Source organism: Syngnathus floridae, chromosome 6 (genome assembly GCF_059516105.1).
Source record: "Syngnathus floridae isolate MCC-2025c chromosome 6, RoL_Sflo_1.0, whole genome shotgun sequence".
NCBI classification, from domain to species: Eukaryota; Metazoa; Chordata; class Actinopteri; order Syngnathiformes; family Syngnathidae; genus Syngnathus; species Syngnathus floridae.
This window is the reverse complement of record NC_142418.1, coordinates 5,836,570-5,857,124: the sequence shown is the minus strand read 5'-3', so window position 1 is coordinate 5,857,124 and position 20,555 is coordinate 5,836,570. Positions and strand designations below refer to the sequence as shown.

Below are 20,555 nucleotides of genomic sequence, written 5' to 3'. Positions count from 1 at the left end.
ATGTACTAGAGCGGCATCTCCTCAAGTATTGTACCCCTTTCTCTGCAGCACCCACTCTTCTGCCTCTTATCAGAATTGGAAATTGTGCGACCGCTTTTGTCACCTCTACCTCTGGCACTAATGAGCAAAAGGGAAGGGGGGCAGTTGAATGTAATGCTGGGGGGGGGCACAGAGGTCCTGCAATGTTGTTGACGTAAGGAGACTTGCTGGAGACTCCATTGGAGGATAACAAGGAGCGAATGGTGGGGGGGCGCCTTGGAGGGACGAGGGAAGAATGCGAGTTGGTGGCCAAGGTCATTAGAATTAGATAAACAAAGGCAGTCTTATTGATATCCTGTGGAGAAACAACATTGGATCAACACAAGGATAGAATGTACAGTAGAGCTGAACAGTTAATCAAATTTAACAACTCTTGCTTATTTTGGTCTCTAGATCTGTGTTTAGTAAATGCAGTTCACAAGTTTGCATATCATTCTTTGAAACATGCAGAGTTAAAGTGATGAAGCCACAGATTTGTTTGGCATTGTTGTCATCTGATGTATGATACGGACTAATGTTTAGGCCACACTTGTTTGTCGTAGTGAATGCTTTAAAGACTGCAAGACAAAAAAGTGTTTAGTTGATTAACAAGTCAAATTGAAATATGTAAATAAAATATTTTAGATTAATTCATGCTTTGCTTGCCTTTTTCAGTGTGTCAAACATAAGAGCAAAATATATCAGTATAATATTGTAATAAAGTGAATTGTAATTGTAAAAAAAAATGTTGTAATAAACTGTCTTTCCTAGTAATTCATGGTTGATTTGCCTTTATTTTAGTGTATGTAAAATATTTATGGATAATACATTTGTGTAACTACATAAAAAAGGACCTTGAAAAAAATTTGTCCATTTAAGCTAAATCGCAGTTGCAATAATGTGCAAGGTAGGGGTGTCCCAATTCTATTATTTTTCAGAAATCATTCATCTCCAACGTACAGTTTACGACGCAATTCATATTTTTTGGCCTGCAGCCAATAGGCACACCTTGGGCCACTAAGCAGGATAATGTCACCGTGCAAGACCAATGGCTCAAAGTGATCATCTGTTATCATGCAGTACAGCTGAAGCACTGGAGCAGAATGGCCCTGTGGAAAAAATGCATGAAAGACAACTTTTAAGAGTCTGGACAGCTTTGACGTTGAGCTTAACGCCGCTTTATCTTCTTCTGTTGAAGCCCTTGAAATACCCTCTGCTAAAGCTACAACACTGTTTGCCTCACTGGCTCTGACAGCGCAGAGGGACTTTCACATGCCGTGCTACACAACAACGTTAGCCTCGCTCTTTTCATCACCATTTAGATCCTAACTCCAACTTGCTGGGCTGAATTGCACGAATGTGTGTGAGGGGGGCAAATTATAAATTCTCAGCATGTCGGCTGTTTCTGTATGCCGCCCCCCGATGGTGAGTGCGTCACCTCTGAGCTACACAGGTCAAGAAAACGGCAGACTAAGCAAAGATTGGTGCGGGCTACCTATGAGCTTTAATGGGTGCAGCTATCAAATAACATGGCAGTTGTTACACTGCAGCAGGGTTGGAATAAATGCATCTGTCCATTTATAGCATGGAAGTGGTAAAAATGCACCAGTAGATCAACGTATGTAAACCTGTAAAAGTGCGCTTTGACCTGAGTACAGTAGTTTCTTTTTCTGTCATCCCTCTGTTGTCCTTGCTCAGTATTCGACCTCTTGCATTAAAAATCGCCTCGCTGGCTTGACTCGTAGCTGATAACTTTTTGAACAAAAAATTCCTTTCTTAAGCCTTCATAACGCATCCCACGCTGAGAAACAGACAGGGGGTCCATGATCTAGGAAGTGTAAGCTACCTTGTAAAGTCAGCAGTAAAAAAAAAAAAAAAAGGCACTTATTAAACGCTGCCTCTCTGTGTGGGAAGATGAAACGTGCCCTTGGCTTTGAGGACAAACAGCTGGAGAAAAAAAAATGCAGCAAAATACACATCTTGGTTTAGGTGGCCAGCCATTATATCTAAATAACTCTGTTTTAAAGGATTTCAGCACTACACCCAACAACAAATACCATTTTTTAATAACTTCTCAAATCGGCATCCGATTCAATTAGGATTGAAGTGACGACTAAATATCGACACAAGATTATCTATACTCAGGGACTGAGACCCTCATCAAATAAAACCCGGGAAGACACTTAAAACCTGCTGTTTTTCTTTAAACAGCCATCTAAATGTTAACTATGGCTTTAATTGTCAATAAAGATGACTCTTATTTGCTTATTGTTTTTTATTTCCACCTAAAATGCCTCACTGGTGATAATGATGGCTCAGCAGTGTTGCGGCAAGCCGTGGTGAGTAATAAGGACAGTAAAGAAGGAAAAAAGACAAATATATTATACCGCAGAAAGAAGAAACAATGAGTCGGCAAAAAAATGTACACTGTATTAAATAATTTATGAAACCAAAATCCAACCGATGCAATATTCCTGCCAAGAATCTATCGTTGAAATTCCTCTTTTTTGACATTCTACATCCAGCTAGGCACTAAAATGCCTTGTATGGCTTCATGTGAACCTCCTTTTTCTTTCGGACTGTGCCATGTGGACATCTCAGTGTGCTCCTCAGCATCTAGCAAGTAAAACTCTGCCCTCTGCAGGACTTCCGTTGATATCTAAGCTAGGCCATGACATGTGACCACGCGATGGGAAAACAAGCATGAAAAGGAGTGAAGGCGACATGCATGATTTTAACAATGAAAGTCGTGTGAACTGACACGAGGAGACACAGGAAGGAGTCGGGCTTCCTTACCGGCTGGTCTGTCGGAATGGGAGCTCCTGAGTCCAAACAGCATATGGTGGCCTCCCTGGGCGTCAACACGCATGCACACATGTCCAGCGACACACGCCACATGATGCACGCACTCCGCACAGCAGACATGCTTGAGAATGCACAGCATGAACACGGCATACTTTCATTCAGTCAAGATGGAGGAGAAATATTTCAGTGTATGTTTTGGAGTCGTCACTTGCAATCTACTGTCAGATACGATTAAAGAGAAAGTCAAAATATGTTTTCATTTTTCATGCTTGACTTGCCCACCATGGCCAGCATCTTCATTCCTGCAAACATTACATCATCCAGCTGCTCGTCCTTCACTTGACCCCGCAATCGAGTGCTTAAACGGGGAAGGAAATAATATCAACAAGGACTTGTCGAAAAGCACAAATTACCACAAAGGGGTTGTTGTGGAACATAAATAGATCCAAGTTGTTGTGTAGACAAGAACAACATTACATTTAGTGCTGATTCTAATTTTCACCAATCTGTGGATGCTACCAGCTCTACCCTATTAAAAACAACCCATGTAAGGCAATATTGGATTAATATATTTTCTAGTCTTCTGTCATAATGATTTGTTGAATATGAGAAACACAATGCAGACCATAACAATAATTGAAAACCATTTTTCCACAATCTCCCCCCTGATAAGAGAAGGCTCAACCAGTTTAAATCCTCATGGTGAATTCCTTCGAGGAATAAACTAGGGATGAGATTCCTGGACTGGGAAATGCAATTCCAGCAGTAATCTTAATTTCTGCATTTATTAAATGATTTACAATATAGGAAAAATATAATAAACACTCCAAAATTACAAAAATAGACTGTTGACAATACATCAATTTACGTGAGGCAGACTATATTAATGAATCAATCTGTATAAAATTCAAAATACATACTGTAAAGAACTTCTGGAGCCTTTCCATATAGCCGCCATTGTGCCATTGCTAATAAAGGCAAAACAGCACAAAGTCGACATTTCCACCTGATGGATGGTATTGTAAGCACATGAGGACTTGCCTTCAGTGACTTGCCATATGTCCTATTGGAGGACACACAATAGACAGGCCTTGCCCCTGCGTCGTACCCTCCAGAAACATATGCAACATCTGCCGTCCCCTCCGAGAAACCCCACCACACGCAACCTTTGCATGCATCACGGATGGCCAACTCCACCGAGTTTTTATTTTTTAACATACCGACCCTCCAACCATCCCTCTGCGCTCATGGAAAAAAAAAACGCATCCATTCTCTGAATGTTATTACGCAACAGGCCTCACGTGCTACTCCAATCACAGTATCTCCCCTTTCTTCCACCACCTACAGATAAATCTCTCGCTCCCACCCCCTCCTTCTTGTGCTTAGCGCGTCTCAGTCAGGTTCAGCCTGGCACACCTTCATCACATGGGACAACCTCCATCTGACACGTCCTGAATATGCAGATTGCCTCATTCAGCTGCAGCCGCATTCCCCGCAAATGCATCTGCAGCACTTTCTGGCTCTGACTGTGGGGTGAATAAATGCTTACACTGGGCCTTTTTTGGGGTGGTAATTTAGATGGGATAGCTTCATTCGACCATTGCAGCTATGATGAACCATTTTTTTTCCTTTGACTTGCAGGGAATATTTGTGATACAATAAAACCATAACCACATAGCTAATAAGGCTAACACTAACAATGTAAAATGCCATGGACAGGCTAACAAATAGCATCAACGTTGCTGTGTTATAATCAGTGGATTTTTTTTTAAATCCAAACAATTTATGAGCACTGAGAATAAGAGATTTGTACATATTAATACAATCTGGAAAAAATCCCCGCATAGAACAATATAAATGCATTTCCCTGACGGACCCAGTAGCACAGTTGATGCTGCTGATTTCTAATTGTCCAAATAACTGCAAACACAAAAGCATCCGGAGCATAAAAGACAGTGGTTTCCCTCCAATGTATTTTCTGCAGCCTTAGCATTAAAATCTGATTCACGAATTGCTTGCCAACACAAATGACAGCAGGAGTGGGCCAGGCGCCAAAGCCCTCCTCTGACTATCAGAGCAAACTAATAATAATAAAAAAAAGCAATCAATATAAACCAAAGTATTCAACTACTATTGATTATGTTATGCTTGATGGTAGTTAGGTGCCTACATTGATTCACGCCTCACATTCCCGAACAAAACATTTACCAACCTAATTAAAAACGAGGGCTTGGGCGATGTATTCAGAAATCAGCATTTTAACCTAGATTGAAAATGTAATCTGTTTTTGCAATACTTTGTCCTTTAGTATTCATTTGACTTAACAATTTAAAATTAATTAAATTAATCAGATAAACCCTATTAAAACCATTTGAACTGCTCATGCAGTGGCTCAGCTTCAAAGTCTGTATGTGTGTGTTGTGACAGGAAGCAATGAAGACTGCTCATCAAGCTCAGCATCCTGCAGTCTCATCACTCACTGGGAGCGGAACGCTCCTTCCATCAGCTGCATTTGAGTTTGGCTACGTCAGCAACTTTTCCTCTAGCGTGCGCACACAAACACACACACACGGAGAAATATACTGAGGAAAAAAAGCCCTCAGTCTCACTTGAATAGTGGCCTCTTGAATTGTCCAGTGAGGAGCAGGTTGTTGAGACAAATGGCTACCTCGTGTCTCCTCAGCGGAGGCTCGACACACGGAAGGCAGTTTCCAAGCTCTACACACGAAAGACGGTTTCCAAGTGCTCCCTTCAAAATGTTTTCTCCCTTGCCAGCTTTACAGCAAATCTGTATCAGCGTCCACAATGACAAAAACTGTGTGGCTAACCATTAGCATGTCAATGCCTTTTTCTATTCATATTGATGCTAACCGTTAGCATCTTCTAATATGTTAGCATCAAACAAGCGGGCCATTAGTAAGGTCATTGTTTGGTTGTTTTAATTACACAGTTTGTAGTTCACTTATATTTAGTTTGACAGTAAACTGTTACAGGAGCAAACGAGGATGTAATATTTGTTTATAAGAATATAAAGTCCCACTACAGCTTTCCTATTCAGAGAAAGGCTTATGTTTGCTAAATCCACATAAAATCAAGGCTAAAAGCATCCACCTCAATTTTATCACTATAATGCTTAATGGGAATAACAATCTAGCACCTCAATAGTTTGCTTGTTTGTTTTCCATGTATAATGTACGCTGTGAAGATTTTCTCTGCTATAATACTTGTGCCGTTTTTAATAAATCAACATGTCAGAGCAGATTTAAGCTCTGGGCCTGTTACACACACATCACACCACCACTGAGCTTTACAGGGAGGGACGATAAACACTCAAAAGTGGGATTACAAATACTGTAACATTTTTTTTTTCAAAGCACAATCTCTGCAAACAGTTTTAAGCATTTTTTTTGGCTGACTACCAGTTTTAATCTTTTATCTTACAGTCATTCAATTCCCCAAAGGCTTCAACGCTATTGCTGACCAAACGCTGATATCAATAATTCAAGCAGCTCCGTTTTCCCCCTTTCTTTTTTTATGTACTTTAATGAGGTGGAGCATTGAGCTGAATTCACAGTTAGTTTAGTTGTCAACTCCAAATTACCTCGCCGCTCCCTCAGGCTTACACCTTCCGTGCTCTGTTCTTCCATCAGGCAAAAACAAGCCAGTACATTGACATTTGCATTAATGGTCTTTTTTTTTTTATTTTTATTTTTTTTAACAATGCCGTCAGCGGGACGAAACAAAATAAAAAAACTCAAATATGTATTTCAGGTCCCCGCAACCCAAAAAGTGTTATGATTTTATGAAGATATTTTTACACACCACGTTTAGTTGCTGTCATGTAAATATTTATCTAAATTTGTTATTTTAGAATACACTGCCACTCTAAAAGTTTCCATATCAGGAATGTAAAAAATAGACGATGTTGCAGTAAATGAAAGTCTGTTGTATATAAAAAAAATAATAATATGATAATAAAAAAATAATAATAATTCCTTGCCTGTCATTTATAGAATACATGTTAGCTATCACGGTACATTGTAATATTCCAGCTACTTACATTGGAATCCAGGAGGTCGATGCTGTCCAAGCTCTTGCTCCTGTGAATTCGGCCCTTGATGCGGCGGAGTGACGGTTTGCCCTGAACGGTGCTCGCAGAGGAGGCTGCTGTGACGGAGCCGGCGGTCGGGCTGGGGTGTATCCTGAGGTCAACGGGACAAATAAAAACAACAGCCCTCCATCAGAGCAGGACGAAAGCCACATTTGTATCACAGGACAACAGGCCTTGGGCTAACCAAAGGAAAGAACACGGTAGGGATGTTCTTGGTCCTCCCACACGCACTCTTGGTTAAAATGACATTTTAAATAAATCTATAGTGGGATTTAATGTCACAAAGACCTTGAAGGGGGACTGCTTGACTCACAGGAAGTGCTGCAGCTCTGGTAAACCAAAATAAAGCTAGGTCATGCTGAGAGGACAGTAGCGAAGATTTCAGATTTTTTTTTTTGCAGTGTTCGTAATGTTCATCCAGATTTCCTCTGGTGACTCCTGTACAAGATTTGAAGACTCAGCATGAGAAATTATAAGAGAAGGGAATTAAGACATCACCACTTCTACTTTTCTCTCTGCATTAATTCGATATTGCCTTGAGGCAGACAAGGTGCTTACTGGATGGAAAAGCATTTGTGCAGTCAAATACAGTCGACCTAAGATTGTTCCGCTAAACAAGATTGCAAACATTAGCAAAGGAAAAAAAAAAAGCTTTTCAGACTCTGTCTCAGCCCCGGAGCTGTCCTGTGCGTTCACAAACTCATTTTCTGGATGTTGATTCGGAAATGGATTTCAGCCAAAACACTCGAGGCCACAAAAGAACAGATTGTTACACACTTCAACAACTGGTCCACTCCGATATAATGTGCACAGGAACAAATCGTAATTGTCATTTGATTAAATTTTCACTTTGTATTTCCGACTGAGTTTTGACAGAGTGTATAAAATGTGCCATTTGTGCTACATTTTTAACACGAGGGTAAAAAAATTGGAAATGTTAAGTTTTCTATTCTTTTGCTTTTATACTTGCACATAAAATATCATCTGAGAAGCAATCCAAAATGAATAATACATTACAGTATATCAATCATTTGGCTCATATTAAGCTGAATTAATGAGTTATTTTGAGAGAAGCTCTTCACCTTGCCGCCACTTTGTGATCTCGCTTTAATCCCACAAACATCCCGTCAACAACATGTCTCGCAGTTCTGAAGATAATTCCTGGATTTCGACCCACTCAAAATACCACAGCTCTGCCCTCTGTCAGGTTTTATAAAAATCAAGCTGCCTGCTAGTTTTTTTATTTGTATAATCCTGCTGACAGTCAGACATACAAATGGGGGAGATAGTAACTTTAAGCGCTTTGCTGGAGATGATTAATTACTTGAATATATCAATTTTGCCACTGTAAAACGTCAAATCCATTTAATGCGTGTGGTATTGCATCACAAAAATGACTCATTGAGGCTGTGGCAAAATGCAAGAAAAACCTTTTTCTTAGTGGCACGACACGAATGTCAAAGAAACAGGAAGTGTGTGTGTGTCGTGAACAAGAGAATGTAGAACCCCAACTGCGGTGTCATTACCCTCGTTAGCAGGTACGATGCAGCAATTTACAAACACACACAGCGCCATTTGGCAGCCTTTTTTTTTTTTTTTTAATTTCATGATCGTGAGTTACCAAAATCAAAATTAAATGCGCCTAACTTAACCTCAACTTGTGATTTATTCCTGCAGCTCATATTAGTATTAGTAGGATGCTTCACACACTAAACTCGCCTCGCCTCGGCCGTGTGATCACGGCTGCATTAAATTCTCAGACCATCGCAGCTCATGAGAACAGAGAAGAATCAACTTCAAAAGAAAACAGCTCAATAAGCAGACCTCTTATGGCCCGTGCTGTCCATCTCGGAGTGTGATGATACAGAGCGCTAATAAAGTTAAGCATGCGCCTGATGCTGTTAGAAAAGAAAAGGAGCAGGGACACACTTGGCATTAATCAGCTGCAGGACAGGCCGCAAGCCTCTCCGTTGCTCTTCTGTCAGTCGCTCTGCAGGACCGATCGGGTACGATTAGTTCGGGCAATGATGGCTACTGCTTAATCAGCAGGTCAATAAGCAATGTTACGCTTCGTTCCTCCCATCTTGGCCACTGCTAATATAACAATTTGCTGAGCGGTCCTGACTCGAGAGAGCGGCGCGGCGGACACAATGCGGCCGCACGCGATCATAGCGAGAAGTTCACACTTAACGCGCCTCTTTGGTGAGGCAGATGTTAAAAATAAAGGCAAATGTTACATAAATGCATGCGACTTGTTGTATTATCCCTGCAGGCCTGCAACAGAGTGTAAAGTTCATTTAGTCAGGTTAATGCTAATCTTTGGCTGTGTGCAGGGGGAGGGAATCTGGTTTTAAGACTGCAGGCAAGAGGAACATCTGTTTGCAAAGACTAATCCGAATATAGCGAGCCGCAGCTATTCAGTCTTTATCAAAGGGAAGCAGAGTCGTGCCTGCTAATTCGTGCCTCCGCTAATTTCGGGAGAGCACACGCACGCGCGCGCCCACGCGGCATTGAGGCAGAGCGACGGTGTAAATCTCAGGAAGCGGCGGCGACCATTTGACAGGGGAATCGGGAAGAATTAACGCTGAAATTATGTAAAGACTTAAAAATGGCTTCAGTTATTATGAGGCTGATGTTTCTTCATTGAAAAGCTCCCATGTCAGTGATGTCACTTACGATAAATTCAGATCATGAATGACATAATGACTCACTCTGATGATCAGTTTGGGAGTCTAAATTTGAATTTAGTCTTTGGGTAATCAATGCATAGTTCCAGTTCTAAAAGTGACACACAGCGTTCATGCCTAGAGCACTTTAGATTGATCTAAAAGAAGAAATTAATCAATATGATTTGGAGAAAAAGGGTTTAAACCCGCAATGTGAGTTGTGTGTCCAAAATATAAGCATAGGAGTTTATTAATATTGGAAGACATTAATTTTATGAACTGATTATCCTCACGAGGGTCATCATGGATATGACTTTAACAAAACACATTTTGACATTTATCCTCTTTAGTCTATATTCAAAAGTATTTTCACTACAGATTGGGTAATGAATATACCAGATATCAAGCCAGTGCAGCCTTATATTACTGTATTAGGTACTCACAAAGTCTGCCGATAACAGCCATCGATACTTAAGGCCTAATAAAAATCCAGACAGTAGTTGGTGCCACACTCGCAGTTTATCATATGTGCCAGGAAGAAAAAGTCTGTTTTTACTATCATCTATCATTGTGTCAATTCAAAATGTATGTATCAAAACTATAAGTGGTATCAGTAGTCGGTGTTAGTATCAGTAAATATTAAAAAATGAATACTCATACTGGTACAGGTCCAAAAAATGTGTTATCGAATAGCCATAATATGTTTTATGCCCTATTTTTCATGCCCATGGATTCATTGAGGCTTTACGAGACATGATGTCATCATGTGCAGTGTGACCTGGAATCACCCCCAGCGAGCATATTTAGAATTCATCTACTATGAGAAAGAAAGAAAAAAAGTGGAACAAAATGCCGACTCGCAAATAGTAGGTTTTCCGTTGAACGTCTCTTTCCCTAGCTGCCAAGCCGACACGAGTGCATGGCTGCAATTTAAGCAGCAAGTGTGGATGACCTTTTTTGTACAAAAATGTCAGACCCTGCTTTCACTCACAAACGGACTAAAATAGATAAACGAATGGTGCTTCACTGTGCCGTTGGAACACATTGTCTCATGGCAGTATTGCCATTATTAAATTAAGCGCAAATGAAAGCGCATTTTGATTTGATTTATTTATTTTTGGCTAGACGACTTCATTCCACGTAATGGAGTAATGCACAAAGCATGTCCAATCCATTTAGATAGCAGCCCTGTCTTGTCAACAAGATCAAGTGGAGAGACTTGACAAGATTGACTTTGCAGGAACTGGAGACTTTGACTTGCTACTGACCCAAGGGCATTGTTTCAACCAAATGTGACATAATGCATTCATGTACACAAATATATTCCCTCCAAATGTGTGAACGTGAACTCCAGTAAAACATGAAGTCTGGTCTGAGGCTCAGCTCCTCTATCGGCTTTTCAGTGCAGCAGTAATTTTGCAGTAAATATTTGCTGTTCTTCTCAAGGATAAAGAATACATGACCTTCAATCAAGATTAGATGATTGTTTTAAAGAATATTTACTAATAATATCTGCCAAACAGAAACCATATTTCTAGTTTGGGTCTTGACTTGTAAATTAATATTTTATTATTTTCAAGAGTGTAATATGTATCCTTTTCTGTTAAACTATGCAGAGCTTATTTGCTCCTGTGGTTAAGTTCTCTCACTAAATCTCATAAACTATTAACAATTTGCAGCGTAGATGCACAATCGCTTTTCCAAGCTCCAAACAGCATCACTTGAGCGCTTTCCCCGAACAGAAAACAATTAGGGAAATTAACTGAAATCATTACAAATGCTAAGTAGAGATCTCTTGAAAGAGACAACATCCCAATCTAAAATCCATTATTAGCGGTGGTTAAGTGCAAGGAAGATTGTTTTAAAAGGTTCCCTGAAAACAATGACGTGACCTTGACGTGATTAACTGCAGCCGTGGTGGAAAGAAACAAAAGTCTTGTTCATATCGAGCGAAAATAAGGATTCCCCATTTCTCTAAAACTAAAATAGCTTATTATCCTTTGAAGAATGCAAAACGCCATAACTTTCACGACACCTGATAGCGTCTAGCGTGTCCTCTCTCCATCACTGTTACAGATCTTCAATCTAATGAGATCAGAGCTCATTCGCATGAATAATTCAGACCTGGTGCCCGGCCGGGTTCCCTAAAATAAAATTAGATGCTTGATAGGAAGATGTGTGAATCATCACAAACAATAACTAGGGAGACATGAAATGTCTCAGAGAAAACCCTCATCATGTTCCCAGGCAGCCGTTGAGATACGACAATGAATATGATTGTGCAATAAGATGAAAAGCTGCCAGTGATAGCACCCTTGACTCCTGTGATAGCAACAATTCATGTCCATGCGAGAAGTTCGCGACACAAATAAAAGCATCGGGTTACTGTAAATTGTTATCGCTGACATCAGCTTCTTTTTGGGGATGTAAAGTTGTTTAATAGGCCTGGGTGAGGACAAAGACTCTCACACACATACTGGTTGAAAATGATGATGTCATGACCTAAGGACCTGAGGCACGGAATGTACAAAATTAAACAGTTTGTGCATCATGATTAATTCATTGAGGCTCCTTCTGGTGTGTGCAACTTGGCCACTGGGGAGCAGTATAATACAGATATGCAGACGAGCAATTAAGAGTTTCCACTCAACTACTGTGACTCAGTAATCTACGGTATTTTTTTTTTTTTTTTTGCATAGGATAAAGAATATAATCGCTGGTGTCAGGCTTAAATGTCCTATACCAGAATTTGGTGAGAAAAAAACAAAATCCATAGATCCATACTGCCCGGTCAAGTTACATGAGTGGCTGATATTTTTGATTTTTGATTGACCAATCCTAAGTGATGAAAATGGCTTGCTCTCTAAGTCGATGCAATAATAATAATTGAACAAACATGCCAGTTTTGTTGGTTTCCTGAGAAGTTATGATCAACCAAAGCCAGCGATATTCCTGTAAGTATTGATTATAGTGGCAATCTACAAGTGTTGCTGCACTCTTTGTGCTCCAATAGCTGCTGCTTAAACTGTTGTGACATTGCCAGATAGATAATTACAACCTTCATCCTCGATGCACCCAAAAGCAGTTTTCCTTGAAACTGTGGATGGTTGAGTCATGGGGCAAACAAAAAGTCATCAAATTAAGATGAGGATCCAGGATTTCTCTCAACAGTGCAGTGTAGGGCTTTTTTTTGACGGTGTCCTTAATTTCTCAGTGAATAATGCATGACTATTGATGTCATATAGGAAGGAGGTGTCTATCAAAATCTGACTGTATGGTAACTTTTAGCCTGACACTTTCTAGACCAGAGCACATTATTTATAAAATGGAATTGTCCATCCAGCTCAACGTTATATTTTTTATCTCATTATATCTGGCTGACAAATGAAATGTCCGATGAGTGGATTTGCACTAGTCTAATAGAACTCCATTTTACTTCAGTTTGACACCCGCTGTAGCCAAGTATTTGCAAGCACCACCTGCTACTTTCACTTCCATGGAGCCAACTCCCAATTAGGCATCTTTGATTTTGAACTAGATGATAATCTGCTAGTAATTAAAGCAGACTAAATCACACACGTCCCAGCTTTGGTACTCTTTCCTGTGAGGGAAAAAAAAATGGAGCAAATGTGTGTTCTTTTTAAGTAAACAGCAGGAGGAGGGAGTGAGAGGAGGTGACCACTGCGGTTTGGAGTAATGAGGACACAAAGTGGTGGCAAGACAAGACACAAACATGCTGAGTGCATCGAGGACGTGTTAATGGGAATAAGAAGAGCAGAGTGCCATGTTTCATGCTGTATGTTCTTCTATTCGTATAATGAGGAGAACACAGCACAGGAAAGAAAGGAAAGAATGGATGAATACTTCACATTCACATTGACGGACTTTGGGACAATGACATCACCCTAACTCAATGATTTCCAATAAGTGAGCTGAAGGAAAATGATCCTGTTTTACTGAATTTATGTCCAAACGTTTTCTCACTGAGAGATACAAATGAAAAAAAAACATGGAAGGAGGAGTGGGGGTTATCACCATGTGTTTCTGAAACATGGCAAAAGCCAATTGAAAATGCTGTTGGTCAACATATGCGAATCAATAAAAAATATTTAATGGCAAAAAATACTCTAAGTCTGGTGTAATTGGTGACAGATATATCATACTGGAAACAAATAAATATAGTAACATTCAAATATATATTACAGTCTCAAGTAAATAAACAAAATCTTTAGCCAATTTTTATTAGACTTTTTCACATTTAAAAAACAAGTTCACGTAAAAAGTAAGGCTGTCTCACCGCTGTTTACTACAAATGTAGGTTCATCAATCTATGCCAGTAATATATAGTGGCAGGTAGACTAATAAAATGCTATGCCATAGGATGGCAGACGGTACAAAATTAATCTGTGCATCCACTTTATGTGTATTTTTGTTTGGTGGTTAACAGTGAGATTTTTTTTCCTCCCAATATAAAATATTTGCAATAAAGGGTGGGAAACACTGCACTGGGCATCCAACTTAAAGGAGGAAGCACATGCACACAGTAAAATTCCCAGCATGCATTGTAGTGAGGTGCTTACAGATTGGCTGCAGTGACAAAAAGCACTATTATGTCATTTAGGACCCCCTTAAAAAAAAAACACTTTTGATTTGTATTTCCCTCCACGCCTTCATCCTCCACGATTGTTACTCACCACATTCGCTTCCTGGGTGGAAGACAATGTTCTTTGTTGGAGGCGGTCACCCCCAGAGCCAGCTGCATCACAGTAATATATTTCTGGTAATTCACCATGGTACCGTCCACCGCTACGGAAAATCCCAGGCAAAGAAAAGCGCAGGTGATCATATATGAGTCTGTCTTATTATTCCCTGGCATCCGCCGCCTCGGCTGCGTCTCCCGGGCTCCGCATCAGCAGCAGCACATCGCCATTTGCAGAGCCGAAGGACTGACAGCGAAAACACCCCCTAAGGAGCTCAAGCCAAGGTGTCGTGCCGCGGCGACCCATGTCTGCAATGACACCGAAACGCACCGCCCCTCCATCCGACCGATCACCAGCTTCTTCTTTCCGCCTTTTCCCTAATGTGTCAACGTGCGCCGCCGCGTCCTCTCTCTCCTCCTAACACGCTCCGGACATGATCGGCTTCCTCCTGCCTCCTCCCTCCTCTCCTGGTTCGCCAACACTCGCTTAGAAAACGCTGCAGCGTCCAACCGTCCGTATGTATGTGCGCGCGTGTGTGCGTGAGGTAGGGAGGGGGAGGGGAGGGTGGCGAGGGGAGAGGTATTCATTTTGGAAATGCTTAGTAGTAGTAGTAGCCAGGGGCGTAGCCATCGTTTCAGAAACGGCGGGGTGGGGGGTATTATTGTTGAGGAGTAAGTTATGAGTGAATGATCATCCTGTCACATTCAAATACTTCTCCCCACAGACTCCCTAAGACTAGAAATAAAACTCCAATAGCAACGTTCATTGCCATGCAAAGCACATTGGATGGGAGTGCATATTTATTTATTTATTTTCTGGAGGGAGGTGGGGGGCAAGATTTTGGCATCCATTTCCAATATACATCTGCCATGTGATGTTTCTATTCCCTTCTGTCCGCGACAGGATGCCTCTTGCTATGGTTTGAAGACCCTTCCAAAATGATACCCTGGGGTCTCCCCCTCCCCTCGGGTAGATAGCTGGGGTGTACTGTAAGTAATCTGCATTGATACTGTTGAGAATATACGCCTGTGTGTATTTTTTTTATTTTGTCTGTCTAAGTGTCCTGCTGCACCTTTTGTGTTCAAATATCTCAACCACATTTGATGGCTTTCATTAGCTAATTCCCAGGTCATTGATTTTATGTTCACAGTCTGTTTTTTCCCCTTTATGGTTCACTTTGCTTCTCGCAAGGTCAACCACAAACACTCAAGTGGGTAATTTTGCCTTTACATTGTTCCTCCTTGGGCACATTGGCTGATAATTTGAATTTGTTGTCATTTTTTCACCGATACTGATCCCCATGATTTCATGTTTTATCCTTGGGGTTTTCCATGCCAACATATAGCCGCACACAGTGAAACATTTATTCATTTATTATTCAAAAAGTCACACCATGTGAATAATGTCACTGTGATCATGTGCTATTCTTGCTCATCTGACAGTGTGCAACAGTTCAATGTCTTCAATGATTCATTTTTAACACAACCTCAGATTACCTTTGCTGCCCCACCGCGACCTTTTGCCAAACCACTTGTCAATTAACCGCAATTGGCTCATTTTTCAATCAATAGCGTGATTCACTGGTGCTGTTCCGGACATGAGAGTAAGTCGATCAGTCTAGACTGTTGCTGTGGAGGAGCGGGCCGCTTCCTCACCTGAACATCTGACTCACAAAAATAATTGAGAAAAAGTCTCTGGAGGATGAAAGGAGGCACGACGGCTATTATATTAAGCCACGCGTCATAATATTATGTCATTCTCTATGCGTTGGATATGAATAACCCAGAATTGGCTTGATCCCTTTTGGATCCAGCGTTGGATTCACTTATTCTATCAAATTTAAGTTACTTTCTTATCAGTGCATAATTACCAAAATTAATATGACCCTTCTCTGTGTCAAAAGTAAAATAAGGCATTTGCCACATGGTCTGTTTAATAGCATCGTCTCCCGCTAATAAAGTCATTCTCCGGCTTGTGACAAACGTCTCTTTAACACCCTCCATCACCTACCACTGATGAGAATGCCAGTCAGATGATTATCAAGAATAATGAGACGCTACAGATCCTCATTAGAAGACACGCTAATGAATATAACAAGCCAGAAGGTGAGATTACTTCCAAGTTTTGTTGTTTGAGGTGTTCTAACGAAATTTCTACACGTTACGGAAATGATCCCTAATGTGGAATTACTATTGACAGGCAAATGGTTGGGAAAATAACAATCAACAAGATAAGCTCAAATTCATACAGTCTAATACATGAGATGTAAAATGATGTAATAGTAATCCCATTTGGTATTAGTATCATGTAATGCTTTATACCGACATTGCTTTTACAGTTGATTCTAAAAAGCGACCTCTCAATTATTTGCCAGCTGGGGGGTCAGCAGTTGTGCTGCAGTCCGAAGCCCACCGCATACCTCTGCATCAGTGGATCTCACACTGGCATTCCTGCCTCTCTCCCTCTGCATCCATACTGTAATGACTCTGCCCGGCCAATCATTATCTTTCCTCGTCTGCGAAACCACATCTTACGCTGTCTACCACAAGCTCGCTGGCACTCACAACACATTAAAGTGCTCCTTTTCCTCGGCCAGTAAATAGGCCAGCCAGGACTGCCCTTCTTTCTCGTGTCCTTCTACTGCCTCGTCCACTTTATTGCATGCAGCAACATCCGAGGCTAGTTTGTGGGACTCGCCGGCTGTTCCCAGAGGAGGTAAACCTGGCCCGGAGCCCTGAGAACCTCCATTGCTATAACCCTGTGATTTATGACTTTTCCAACAAACAAAAGAGGAAGTTCACAGAAAAAGTCCTCTTCACATTAAAAGCACTGCACCAAGTGGATGGCAACAAGCGAGATGAAATATACACGCGCGAGCACACAGTCACACCTCGGTGCTGTCGCAGTGCTTTCGCTCGCTCTGTATGTACCTTGAGGTGAGTCATCAACCTCACAGATTCACTTCATTTCTCCTGGGCTCCGCCTACCCCAACCTGCCAGAGGCTCATTTTGTCCACTTATGGATGAAGAAGTGACATCATCACCGCTGCCTCGCATATACAGTACATATAAGGCCTCAGGGGCTGAGCTCATACACACACACACACACGCACGCACACACACACACACACACACACACGCAGATGCACACACACACACGCACACACACACACAAAGTGTTCTGGAGAAAATGATTTATTCTGTGGTCGCGAGAGAATGCATTAGTGGCAGCGAAAGGGCGCTTGTCCACCAGATGGCGCTGTTTTTCTTTATTAGTAAGATTTACTGTAAAGCACCCCCCCACCTCCAGTACAAATTGTACAGTTAATAGCATTCGGTGTAATTCCACAGTTGACCACTAGATGGCGACAAATTATTTCATTTGAAACGCTGTAAATTTGCTGTAAATAGGAAGAATATCAGCACAGCCTAGTTTTTGTTGAAAAATATTGAATTTTTTTTTGTCTTTTGTGTATAAAGCTAATGTGCCACAATCAAGTAAGACCCAAAAAGAATCAAGTCAAGCGATTCTACTAGTATTGTTCATTTTATATCAAATCTGCCTGTGGTATTAAAAAAGGCTTTCCTCCCTTCTATTGAGTTTAATCATTCATTTGAAGTGCACTTAAATCAGCAGATTAATTTCTGTTCGGACAAGATGACTGTTCTCTGCACCTCAGCAAATTAAAAAAAAAAAAAGTTTACTAAAGCAATATTTCAGCTGACGGCACTTAACTGGATTCAGTCAATTTCACATCTGTTCCCGCGGTGCTCTTTTCAAGGGGAGGTACAGTAGCTACTATCCAGGCACCTTTTGTGCACTTTCAGCCCAGAGATGTGATCAGCTGCTGGCACGCTCGTTCAGGCCCAGCTGACAGTCTCCACCTCGGCTTGCTTTGTGCAAAGCGAGGTCATCGACAAAACAAAGGTGCAACGTGCATCGAGGAAGACATTGCTCTTAACAAGCATGGCCGCCGCCGAGCCTGACTCTGCCACAGAGGGACACGCTGGCATCAAACCGTCAAGCCTTGAGGCGCTTTGTGTCCTACTTCTTCTTAGATTGAATAAACAAACGATTATGCCATTTTTCAGCTTCAATATACGCCTACTCGACTGACTGCTGACTCTCCTGCACTGACTCTCGCAAAGCAAAATCAGGTCAAAAAAATGTAAAATCACGTTAAACCTTTTCCAGCTGTTCAAAGAAAATCGTAAACTGTAAATTTAAAAATAATTTGAAGAGGACTTACATCGCCTTGCAAGTGGTCTGCATGTTGTTGGACGGCTCTGTGACCATTCTGTGCTGCAATGTGTGTGTGGCTGTCATCTTGTCATGTTTGTGTGTGTGTGCCCAGGGTCACACCATTGGGCCTGCAGACTCAATGCTGACTTAGCAGTCACACATTAAAGAGGCCTCCTTAACGGTCTGGAGAGCACATCGGGTTCGTCTGTGCCGTCACTTTAAGCTCATCGCCACCTCACACACGTCCACGCAGTATCCACGCAGCCTCCCCCCTCCCCCTCCTGTGGTACTCTCCAGGGAGGGGGGGGTCCACACTCACGCAGAACTACGCCATCACTCAGCTGTGACGCACTTGCAAGTGTGGACGAGCTGATTACGCAATCTTACCTGGAGTCAAACACGGGGCCAGTGTACATGGGAGGCGAGCACAGAGGTTCCTCTCCAGAAGTCTTTGGGAGGACTGGGAGCCCCCCTTTCTTTCCCCCTCCTGGAGCGCCATCTGTTGGAGCAGATTGAGCCATTGTCAGATTTCATGAATGTATTTATGCTAGTTAACCCAAACAAATTCATTTTATTTACAGTTTATGGCGCCACCTATGACTAAAATGCACGAGCGGTCTCTCAATATAGCCCCTCCCTTTTATTTTTATGCAAGTGCTCTTCCTTTTTATCGTATTGTTTTATCGTTCATCAGATTTCCAAAATTGGCAACTCGGGTCCTCGAAATTTGGTGTACTTCCATGTTTTCTATGTCTCCATGTTGCACCAAACCTGATTATAATGGTCAGATGATTCGCAAGGCCTACTGAAGCTGGATGACAATCCTGATGCTCATATTGATTAGTAGTCAGACCATTATATGGTCCAGACAGAGTGATCGAGTTCTGCAGACTGCAGACAGGTCGGCCATATGCTGTCAGGGGTGAGTTACAAAGTCTGTCGGCTCAGTAATCCCCTCAGTCACCCCTGGTTTAAGAGGCTATTTTTTGCTGTCTCTTTAGTCTGCAGTGATGGCTTAAAACAAAGCAGTTTGATATTCATATCATTCGTAGATTAGATGTTTTCTGTTCTGTAAATGCAAGGGAAAGAAATCCACCGTTTTGTTGAAATGACAAATACCTGCGTGATGTCATGAACATACCTTCTCCATCCAAGAGAAAGCAGGTGAGCAGGTGAGGACACGTCTCCTCCAAGACCGAGCAGAAAGAGCAGAATGCGGCGGGTCCTTTAGAAGACAGGCGGTCCAGGAATATCTCAGAGCGCTTCTTGTTGGACTCTTGTCCCAGGATTTCCTTGCACTCCCCGAGTGAGAACACCTTATCGTAGACCAGGTAGGGTAGCACGGCGTTAACGTCCAACTCGCTTAGGAGTTTCTGCCTGTGCTGCTTGAGGATCTTAGCGGCCCATCGCTTCTGCTTGGTGCACGGCCTCCTGACGGACCTCTGTTGCTGCTGCTGCTGCTGCTGCTGATACTGCCTCTTGTGTTTCCTCACAAACCATTTCTTCGTCCCGCTGCCAAACATCTTCAAGTTGAGCAGGCCCTCCAACACTTCTTCCACAGCTTTGTCAGCGCATTTCCCAAAGGAAGGGAGGTGCATATTTCATGCCGGAGAAGCAACCATACCACCACTGTTTGCAGAAGCACACTTTGTTGTTGTTGTTGTCTGAGGGAGGGTGAGACAATCTGGACAGTAACTGACTTCTAGCTGGGTACTTACCAAGACTAAGAAGATTATCAGACTCTTAAATACACCCGCGCAAACGGTTAACTCACAGAGCAGACAAACACAACGTCATTCACTATCCTCAGACTTGTCTTTGTTATTGATGACAACTGATTTCCTCCATCTTAACTGACCTCCATTTTTTATTTATTTTTTTATTTTTTTGCAGTGAGAGAAAATTGAGAAACGACTTTGCTTCCTAAATTTATAATTGAAAATTTACAAAAAATGCAATTAATGTCAATGTCGTAGTCTGCACCATTTTTTTGTGTGTGTTTTTAAATGGAA

At 41.6% G+C, this 20,555-nt stretch overlaps 1 protein-coding gene and 2 long non-coding RNA genes across 11 annotated transcripts in view; 1 reads left to right on the top strand and 2 right to left on the bottom strand.

Moving 5' to 3' along the window:
- tjp1b (tight junction protein 1b) overlaps nt 1–20,200 on the bottom strand; it is a 44,230-nt gene extending 24,030 nt beyond the window's left edge. For 6 of the 9 annotated variants that reach the window (XM_088378099.1, XM_088378103.1, XM_088378100.1 and 3 more), the window contains exons 1-3: nt 19,685–20,199; nt 18,931–19,042; nt 6,884–7,025 (exon numbers count right to left, since the gene is read on the bottom strand). In XM_088378099.1, the coding sequence (XP_088234225.1) occupies nt 6,884–7,025; nt 18,931–19,042; nt 19,685–20,141 (711 nt within the window). In that variant the 5' untranslated portion in view covers nt 20,142–20,199. Of the gene's footprint in view, nt 1–6,883; nt 7,026–14,294; nt 14,812–18,930; nt 19,043–19,684 lie in introns of those variants that run through there. The other 3 variants (XM_088378104.1, XM_088378101.1, XM_088378106.1) reach the window with 2 other exon arrangements.
- Nucleotides 300–6,873, bottom strand: LOC148396103 (uncharacterized). The gene is made up of 3 exons (XR_015858966.1): nt 2,815–6,873; nt 1,027–1,127; nt 300–334 (listed from the first exon to the last, which is right to left on the bottom strand). It is a non-coding gene; the product is annotated as an uncharacterized LOC148396103 (long non-coding RNA).
- LOC148396102 (uncharacterized) lies at nt 14,250–17,796 on the top strand. Its single transcript, XR_015858968.1, has 3 exons — nt 14,250–14,819; nt 15,204–15,289; nt 16,675–17,796. It is a non-coding gene; the product is annotated as an uncharacterized LOC148396102 (long non-coding RNA).
- Nucleotides 20,201–20,555: the final 355 nt, after the last annotated feature.